Below are 9,694 nucleotides of genomic sequence, written 5' to 3'. Positions count from 1 at the left end.
AATGGTTACAAAGCAAATCAGTTCAACTAGAATACAAGGATTATAATTGCCCCACACACAAAAAAACATACACGTCTATTCTATGTATATGGTTCTCTTGAACTGCCTTTTGATTCCACTCATTTGAAAGAAAGAAAAAATAATAAAAATAGGACGGCTTCAGAGATTAACATAGCTACGTAACATCTAGTACAATCACGGAGTCTTCATAAAAAGAAAAACAACAATCTTTAGTACTTGGGTCTAAGCCCATCAATGGAGCTTTGATTTGTAGGACTTCTTAAGTTAATAACCTAAAAAGATGAAGAAACAAGACAAGTATTTTTTCAAGAGGTTCTTTCAAAATAGGTATACCACCGAACATTTATATAGTACAGTCACGAACTCCTTACAAAATGTATTTTCTCTATTTCTCTAAGCACATCACTTTGGTTAGACAAGGAAAACTAATGTGAAGAATCGTGGTAGAGAGCGATCGAGAATCCAGGACTGCCTAACCGGTAAATCAAAATGATAAAACCAAAAAATCACTAAAAGAGCCGTAAATGTTAAAGACTGTCAATTTCTTTATTTGTAAAGATCTGGACAATTCAAATCTATATTAACATTTTCACAAAGAAGATTTTTGAGGTCAAAAAAAAAAAAAAAAAAAGGCTTGCAGTTTGAAAATAATTATTGACATTTAACTTAATTTTTAGTTAATAAAATTAAAACTAAAATATTAACATTGATTTACCGATATTGATTACCAAAAATACATTAAAATCAGAAGTAATTAAAATCTGATAAATATGGTAACTAATTATTTTTTTATGACAATAACGAAAACAACATTTATAGGGGTATTTTCTAGATTTTTTTTAATAAAAATATATTAATTGTTTACAAAAATCTAATAGTGAGAAATATTTCATATCTTAATGTTTTCACGTTAAGTAATTAGTTTTGTAGAGATTTATTTAGCCATAAATCTACGAGGATCCACACTCATTCCATCTCCCATCTATATATACATTTTTGAAGTACATTTTGGATTCACCCTTTTAATTTTACTTATTCAAAAACTTATTTACAATATTGATCCTAAAAAAATTGCACAAAAAAATGATAACTAAAACCAAAAAATCCTAAAATATCTTTACAACAATATTCTGTTTTCCTTTAATCTTTTTTTTTTAAAACCGAAATTACTCAGCCATTGTTTTGGCTGAGTTATGAACAACGGCTGACTTATAAGAAGACGGTTTTAAACAACGTGTGTTATGCCGTTGTTAATTGTAATTACATCCAGGGCACAAAATATCTCAGCAATTTTTTAAAAATATATACATGTCAGGAATAAACCAACTTTCTATAGCATCTAAGTAATTCTTTCATAACTCATAAGCCAGCCATTGTTCATACTCAGCCAGATTCATAATGTTAATTCAGACGTGTCGTAGTGATAACTCAGCCAAAATTTTGACAGTTCAACCATCGGATCATAACTCAGTCGTAAGGGCAGCTGAGCCAGAAATCATTAAGTCAGTCGTAACGCTTGACTGGGTTATGCTCTAAGTCAGTCGTTCACTCATAAAATGTTTTTCCATAAATCAGTCGCAACATACTGTAACTCAGCCGTCATTACCTCTGTAACGCATTACGGCTGAGTTATTTAATATATGTCAGCGATTTCTGACGTGGCGTCTGACGTGGCAATGGTATTTTTGTAATTACGTTTTTTGTGTAACATAAAACAAAGGCACGCTGGGTATATTGACAATACCCGAAATATCCTAATAATAAAAAAAAAATGTATGATTATGATATATTACCTAAAATGTATGACACCTGAGTAAATCTCGCCATGTTTTATTGCGAAGGTGAGGTCTCGCGTCATAAAATATAAATCAAACTTTTTTTTTTTTTTTACCAAACTCAATCAAAATAAAAAAAAGAACTATTCAAGTTTCTAATTCAAACATAAAACGAAGTCCCCAACCCCAACCAACACAATTTATTATAGAGAAGATGTATTATGAGTTAGTCAAGAGTGAAGACATACAACAAAACATATACTATTTGGTTATGATACGTACTATTATAAGACGCGTTAATAAAAAAAAAAACGACCAGTTTACGAATTACGATTCTTTTTTCCAATTTGGGTGACATCTTTTAAATATACATATATATGGTTTTAGATCAACATGCATATGCATAAATGTAAATCATATATATAATTAGGATAAACATATACATGTGTTTATTATCAGCAACATGTACAAGGCATAACGATATATATATGACCATCAACTCTCAATTTTTCCTATATATAGGTCTACCCCGGTGCAAATAATCCACCACCACTCTCTCTTTCTCTCTTTCTCTCTCTCATTTCATGACTATGGAAACACGAAATCAGGATATATGCTTCAATTTTTTTAAATTGCCACCTTCTCAATGGGGTGATCACTTCCTCAGTGTTCCCTTCACTGACTCGGTGAGTCTATATATCCATTAACAACTATATATATAACAGTCGAATGTATATATATGTCCAGAACCATGATATAAAAAGACTAGTGATTTGTGTTGCATGTTTATTACATTATTACCTGATATGTGTGATGTGTCAAAGAAATGGTACTTGCCTCTCATGAAATTTCTAAATTTCTTTTTGTTTATTAAAGCTTAAGTTACTTGTCTTCATTAATATATATTTTAACATGATCCCGCTGAAGCATCTTTGACATGTATGTATGTCTACTTTCAGGATTTTGATGTCCTTGCTAAAGACATTGAGGAACTCAAACCTAAAGTGAGAGAAGACATATTTAGTTTGTCTTCCGATGCAATAAAGAGGAAGATACTTTCGATTCATTTGCTGATCAGCCTTGGTCTCTCTTATCATTTTGAGAACGAGATCGAAGAGACCTTGAAACATGCTTTTGAAAATATAGAAGATTTGATCGCTGATGAAAATGATTTGTATACAATCTCAACCATGTTTCGAGTTTTGAGAACATGCGGTTACAATATGTTGTCCGGTGCGGATTTTTTAAAAACATGCATGTCATGTACATTTTTATTTAGATGAATATATAATCCATTAAAAATAACAGATGATTTATTTTTATATAGATGTCTTCAACAGATTCAAAGGAAAAAACGGCAAGTTCAAGGAAAGTTTAACTAAAGATGTTAAGGGTATGTTAAGCTTCTACGAAGCTGTGCACTTTAGGACAACGACGGATCATATATTGGATGAAGCATCGAGCTTCACACTAGACCACTTGGAGCCACTAGCTACACGTCACAGAGCGAGCCCACCAAATATGTTAAAGCTTATACAAAAGGCCCTTCACATACCTCAACACCGGAAAAGCCAAGCCCTAATTGCAAGAGAATATATTTCATTCTATGAACAAGAAGCGGACCGTGATGAAACACTGCTCAAGCTAGCCAAGCTCAATTTCAAGTTCTTCCAGCTTCATTATTTCCAAGAATTAAAAACTATCACCATGTATGTGGATTAATTATCTAGTTTTCTTCTAAAAGAGCTAGCTAGGGAACTAAACCATACGTTGTATATATAATATTTTGTATATTTTCGTAGGTGGTGGAGGGAACTAAACCATACGTTAAACCTCCCACGTAACAGCAAAGAAAGAACTGTCGAGAGTTGGTTCTCGGCACTGGTGATCAACTTTGAGCCGCAGGTTTCACTTGGCAGAATTATGTCAGCTAAGTTATACTTACTAGTCACTTTTTTAGATGACGCTTGCGATATCCATGGTTCAATTCCTGAAGTTACAAGCCTGGTTGATTGTCTTGAAAGGTACATATATAACTGCTTGAAACGATTCATGCAATCTCATTACAAAATCCAATAAACAAATAATACTCTATAATCACTTTTGTGTTTTTATGTGAGCAGATGGGAACCAGATTACATGGGAAATCTTCGAGGTCACATGAAGAGTTCCTTCCAATTTGTGATGTACGTTTTTAAAGAGTATGAAGAAATATTGAGGTCACAAGAAAGATCATTTATGCTGCAGAATTTGATAGAAGAGGTGATTATTTATACTAACCCTAAGTATTCATAACCAAATCCATATGATTATCATATTCATGGCTGGTAAAAATAATTTACCATGTTAAAAATTTTGGTGTAACTAAGCAGTTCAAGATACCCGTGAGGTCAAACCTAGAGCTTATCAAATGGGCACATGGAGGCTGGTGAACCNACGAGCAGGTCACATGCCTAACTTTGATGAGTACATGGAGGCTGGTGAAGCTGAGGTTGGTGCCTAGGCAGCCATGGCATGTTCTATTATGGGACTTGGAGAGATTGGTAAGAAGAAAGATTTTGAGTTGCTAAGATCTAGACCAAAGCTCGTCCGTTCTTTGGCTGCAAAGACACGTCTCATGGATGACATGGCCGATTATGAGGTACACAAAACCATTATTTTAGAAAAGCTTAGGCAATGATTTTAAACCGAATCTATCGACCGGATGTGACCGGGAACCGTTCTTTTTGCCAAACCTGGTCAACATCAAAAAATTGTTACCCCGATCGAATGTGAAAACCAGTTCAAAACCGAAACCACATATATCTGATTTTTTTTTTTTTTTGTCAACATATTTGATGAATTAATATTTTACAATTTACGTGAAAGAAATAAATTTATTGCTTTCCGTATGTTAATTTTTTTTAATTTTCCCTTTTGTGGAAGGATACAAAAAGTCAAAAACTCTAACTAAATTTGTGTGATGTCACACCATTTTCTAATTTAATCAAATTTGTCAGGACGATATGAAGAAAGGATATACTGCAAACGCAATCAATTATTACATGAAGCAACATGGAGTTACCAAAGAAGAAGCCAATATGAAATTTGAGAAAATGATTGGAAATATTAACATGATCGTAAACGAAGAGTGCATCAAAATGACCAACATTTCACGTCCAATTCTTGACCAGTTCGTCGGTTTTGGACGCTTGTTAGATGTTCTCTATACAGCAGATGATGTCTTCAACCATCGCGATGGAAAGTTCAAGGATTATATATTTACTTTGCTCATAGATCCAATACATCCTTAGATTCTGGTGACTTGGTAAAATATCATTTTCTTCCTTTTGGGTTTCGTTGAAGTGTGTTGTGTTGATCTCATGAAATTAACATAAGTCAAATAAGGGGTGTTTGAAACAATCAATAAGTTAGGTTAGGTTAGGTCGATTTTACTCTCTCCTCTCTCTCTCCCTTCTCTCTAAAACAAAACAAGTTTTTCTCCGCCGTTGTTTGCCTCTCCGGTTGCCTTTACGGCGCCGGGGAGGGCTCTCCTCCCTGTTTTCTTAGCTCTTTGGTGACCTCTTCTCAGCGTTCCCCTCTCTGGATGTTGCAACAGTCCTCCGATCCGTTTCTGGGCTCTGGGTAGGTGGTTCCGTTTCATATCTGATGCGTTCAGCGGCGAGATGTTCGTGGGTGGTCGTTGGAGCTTCTACCAGAGCGTGTGTTTGAGGATTTCACCACTCTAGCAAGTTTCTCCGGCGGATCTGGGTTGAGGGTCTCGCTGTGCATCGTTTCTCTACGGTGGTTGTTGGCTCTGATGAGTGTTAGAGTTCTGGGTTCTCTCTGTTCGGTGAGTCTCAGGGATCGGTCTACGGTGGTTCTTGTCGTCGAAGTTGCAGATCCTCTCTTTCTCCAGTCGGTTCGCTTGTTCTTCTCCGGGATCTGGGTTTGTCAGGTGAGTTGGTTGTTGGGCTGTGCTTCATGAAGGACTGGGAGTAAAGAAGCAACAGGAGAGAGGCAAGCTTTCTTCTCCGTCGCCGGAGTAGTGTGGTTTTTTCCGGCATGTGTTGCGGCTGTGGCTTTTTCCTAGCGGTCGAAGGGCTTCAGATCTGGTTCCTCCTGGTATGAAAACGCCATAGGAGATGCAGATAAGTCCTTCACGGCTCAACCGTTAGGATTAGTGGCTGCGGCAGCGGCGGAAGACACATGCTGATAGGTGGGTTTTCCGGTGAGTGTATTGGTGGTTAACAGTAGATCTTTTTAGGATCTTAGATGGCTTTCATGGGTTATGGTTGTTGAGAGGATGGTTTGAGCCACCTACTCTCTCTAGCCTCCGTGTTTAGTATCCACCAGACCGGATTGAAGTCTGCTTTGCCTCGGGTAGTTTTCCTGGTTGAATGGATTCGGAGATCAAGGGCTTGGGTCCGAGTATGTCGTTTTGCTAGGTCGGGGATTCGATGTTCATTGGGTGGCGGAGAGTCGGAGGGTTGATCTATTCCGAAAGTTTTGTGGTGAGTTTGATTCGCCGTTGGTGAAGGCTATGCGACGGGATTCGAAAATTCCGGTTAAAGAACCGGATCCGGCGATGAAGTCACAAAGCGGTGGGACTTGTTTTCGTCGGTGCTAGTTGATCTGATCCTCTGCCTCCGTTTAACCGCCCGGAACCAACCTTGTTTAAGTTCAAAATGATGAATCATTTTGGCTATGATATGTTGTGTTTTTATGGGGTTGGACTCATTTTTTATTTTATTTTTGCTTTTTTGTGTTTTCTTCTTCGAGTCTACGAATAGTTCATAAATTTGAAGTATCTTGATTCTTGAGTATATTTGGAGTAATTCGGGTCTTGCTAATGAAACATGACAAAAATTGGAGTAAACATGTGCATAGACGAACAAAGAAACAAAAATTCAGCATTTGGCAGTTCAAAGCACCTATGTGGGACACAAATATCAACCCACGTTACTTTATGTACCAAACGGCATCACTTATGACCAGGCAATACCAATCCACGATCGCATCCGACAACTTAAGCATCTCTAATCTCTTGGACCAGTACCAGCTACGACATTTCCATATCGGTCAAGGATACTAGTCCACTGCGCTTGGGAAGAATCGATTCCTGGCCTAGACCAAGAGGGTGACTCTTCCACCAAGGCTAGAACCACTAGCCCACCACCTTGAGGTTAAAGTTATTAGTCCATTAGAATTTTTTATGTCTTTAGGGCAGAGCATGAATCAAAAGAAAGAATGATCATCTTCATTGTAATATGTTTAGAATTCTTGTGTAATCAAGCAGTTCGAGATATTAGTGAGATCAAACATTGAGCTTATTAAAATGGGCCGGAGCTGGTCGCGTGCGTAACCTTGATGAGTACATGGATGCTGGCGAGGATGGTTGGTTCGTATGCAGCAATGCATGTGCGATTATAGGGCTTGGAGAAAGGTAAGAATGAAGAATTTACGTGATTATGAGGTAAATATTTAAACTTTAGAGGATAGTTAACCAATAGATGGAGTAACATAGAATTACCAAAGAAGAAGCAAATATATAGAATTAGAGCAGGTGACTGTGACTATCTGAAGGATCATATCCAACATCTATAAGAGTTTTATGATTTGAGAAGATATAATTTTTCTCTAGTGTCGATAAAGTTAGCTGAATTCAAAATTCCAATAAAATTAGTTCACTTAAAGAGTACTACAAATTTATATCTTAACACTTACTAACATCACTCAACTACATAATTTGGAGCAACAGCCAAGATCCTCTCATCTCTTTGTGAAGATTTTTTCCTTGTTTCTTCTGTTTCTGCGGCTTCTTGCTCATTAGCTAACACTATAAGATGACCTTCTTTACATACCAAGCTCTGTACGATGCATAGAATGTGTTAGACAGAAACATAATTTTAACTAATAAGATTGTTTAGGATTTTTTACAAGCTTTTTACGATTTTACCTCAATGATGGCTCTGAGTTTCTTGATATCGAGTTTTACTTGCTCTTGTGAACTATATTTCTTTTTCTCATTTTGTTGATCGATGTACCATCGAATCAGTTCCTTTTGTCTTATTCCAGGCAATTCCGAACCTAAAGAAGAAAAAGAGTTACTAGTCGCATAATGTATCTTTTTCAAGAGTTAAAGAGAGAAATTAATGGTATGAAGAATTGAAGAGTGATGTTCCTTACTGTCTTTGTTTACAGTTTCTTCATGTTGTCTAAGGCGAATGACTAAGGCCTGTGTGATTCTATCATATTCTTCCTCGCTAATCACCAGCTTTTGAGCTGCTGCTCCATTATCTGTTGCCAAACCATGCTGTTAGTTAAGCTTCTTAACTGAGTCAGAGAAAAAAGAGCATAAACAGTGTGCAAGTACCAGCAGTTGCAGGGGCTGGCTCAGCTGCACCATTCTGTTGATCCTCATCTCCATTATCAGGGTTTTCAATGTCATCTGTGTCGTCCATGTTCTCACCATTAGCATCTTGGTACTCAGAAAGATCGATATCCCCTGACTCAACACTGGATAAGAGAAACAAATATGATTGTTATCGGTTAAGGTTTTGAGACAATTTAAGAGAAAAAAAAAAGAGATGTTAAAAGTTACCTGATGACTGAAGTCTTCAACAGTCTGACAGCTAGTAGAACATGACTTGGTTTAACCTGAAAGAAATATAACAAATTTTCAAATCAAGCAAAATAACGACTGGTAGAATAAAAAAAAGACATGGCAATATTGTTTAGGATAATCTCACCAGAATTTCCAAATGACTCCTAGCAATGGCTTCTGAGAGCCTGATCAGTGCCTCTAGCTGCCTAACTGTCATTCGATATGCGACTCTTGTGCCTGGAGTTGTATCACCTCTACGAAGAGCAACATAAGACTCGACAAGTAGCTTTCTTGCTTCTGGGCTTAGCTGCAACACAACAGATGAAGATAGCGAAAAGATGTTAGCACCTCCAACAGAAGAGTCTTTTGCAATCAAAACATTTTTTGGGCTAGTCTACAACCTTTGGCTTTAACGTTTTGGCATATGCAATGTAGCGCTTAAGTTGTACGGTAGTGAACTCAGGAGAAAGCGCTGCTTCATGCTTCTGGTGAACTCGCACGATATGATGGGCAATGTGGTAATCCGTTACCTCATCAGGGTCATCAATCATAACGTACACAAGATCAAACCTCGAAAGAATGGCAGGTGGAAGATTGACGTTATACTGAAAAGAGCATGATCAAACCCTAATTAGATATGAATGCTTCCATTAAACTTTTTCAGCAAAGAAAGGAATACAAATATGTATCTGTTTGGATTCATTTTTGGGGATGACCTCACCTTAAGTGGTTTAGATTTATCATATCGCCCACCAACAGGATTAGCTGCTGCAAGAATTGATGTCCTAGCATTCAAGGTTGCTTGTATCCCAGCTTTTGTAATGCTTATGGTTTGCTGCTCCATCGCTTCATGAATAGCAACCTATACATCCAAATGTAACAATAGTTTTCATCAAACACTGTCTCGGAGACTTAATCCTCTGTCCTGTAACAACCAATGATGCTCACTTACCTGATCTTTGATATCCATCTTGTCAAACTCGTCAATGCAACATATTCCATTGTCAGCGAGCATTAAAGCACCAGCCTGTTAAAGAGTCAGATAGCATTAATAATAACAAGAGTGCAGAAATCAAATGTATGTAGAAAGGCTAGCATTCTTCAAGTGATTATAAAGCTTTGGTTACTAGAAAGTTTCCTTGCAAGTAATAAATTTCCATCAATTCAAAATTTACCTCAATGCAAAATTCACCAGTTTCCGGTTCTTTCGCAACAGTTGCAGTCAACCCAGCTGCAGAAGAGGACTTCCCAGATGTATACACAGATCTTGGTACTATGCCTGCGGTATACCTGCAATTAACAAACCAAAACT

At 37.0% G+C, this 9,694-nt stretch overlaps 1 protein-coding gene and 1 pseudogene across 1 annotated transcript in view; one reads left to right on the top strand and one right to left on the bottom strand.

Moving 5' to 3' along the window:
* On the top strand, positions 2,738 to 6,613 carry LOC104728597 (annotated as a pseudogene).
* The window catches only part of LOC104724967 (DNA replication licensing factor MCM6), a 5,745-nt gene continuing 3,412 nt past the window's right edge, over positions 7,362 to 9,694 (bottom strand). The window contains exons 10-18 of the mRNA XM_010443545.2: positions 9,335 to 9,409; positions 9,104 to 9,244; positions 8,784 to 8,987; positions 8,528 to 8,689; positions 8,380 to 8,435; positions 8,152 to 8,294; positions 7,965 to 8,075; positions 7,735 to 7,865; positions 7,362 to 7,645 (exon numbers count right to left, since the gene is read on the bottom strand). Of these exons, the coding sequence (XP_010441847.1) occupies positions 7,508 to 7,645; positions 7,735 to 7,865; positions 7,965 to 8,075; positions 8,152 to 8,294; positions 8,380 to 8,435; positions 8,528 to 8,689; positions 8,784 to 8,987; positions 9,104 to 9,244; positions 9,335 to 9,409 (1,161 nt within the window). The 3' untranslated portion in view covers positions 7,362 to 7,507. The remainder of the gene's footprint in view (positions 7,646 to 7,734; positions 7,866 to 7,964; positions 8,076 to 8,151; positions 8,295 to 8,379; positions 8,436 to 8,527; positions 8,690 to 8,783; positions 8,988 to 9,103; positions 9,245 to 9,334; positions 9,410 to 9,694) is intronic.

Source organism: Camelina sativa, chromosome 11 (assembly GCF_000633955.1).
Source record: "Camelina sativa cultivar DH55 chromosome 11, Cs, whole genome shotgun sequence".
NCBI classification, from domain to species: Eukaryota; Viridiplantae; Streptophyta; class Magnoliopsida; order Brassicales; family Brassicaceae; genus Camelina; species Camelina sativa.
The sequence above is the reverse complement of the archived record's forward strand: the minus strand, read 5'-3'. Positions and strand labels throughout refer to the sequence as shown.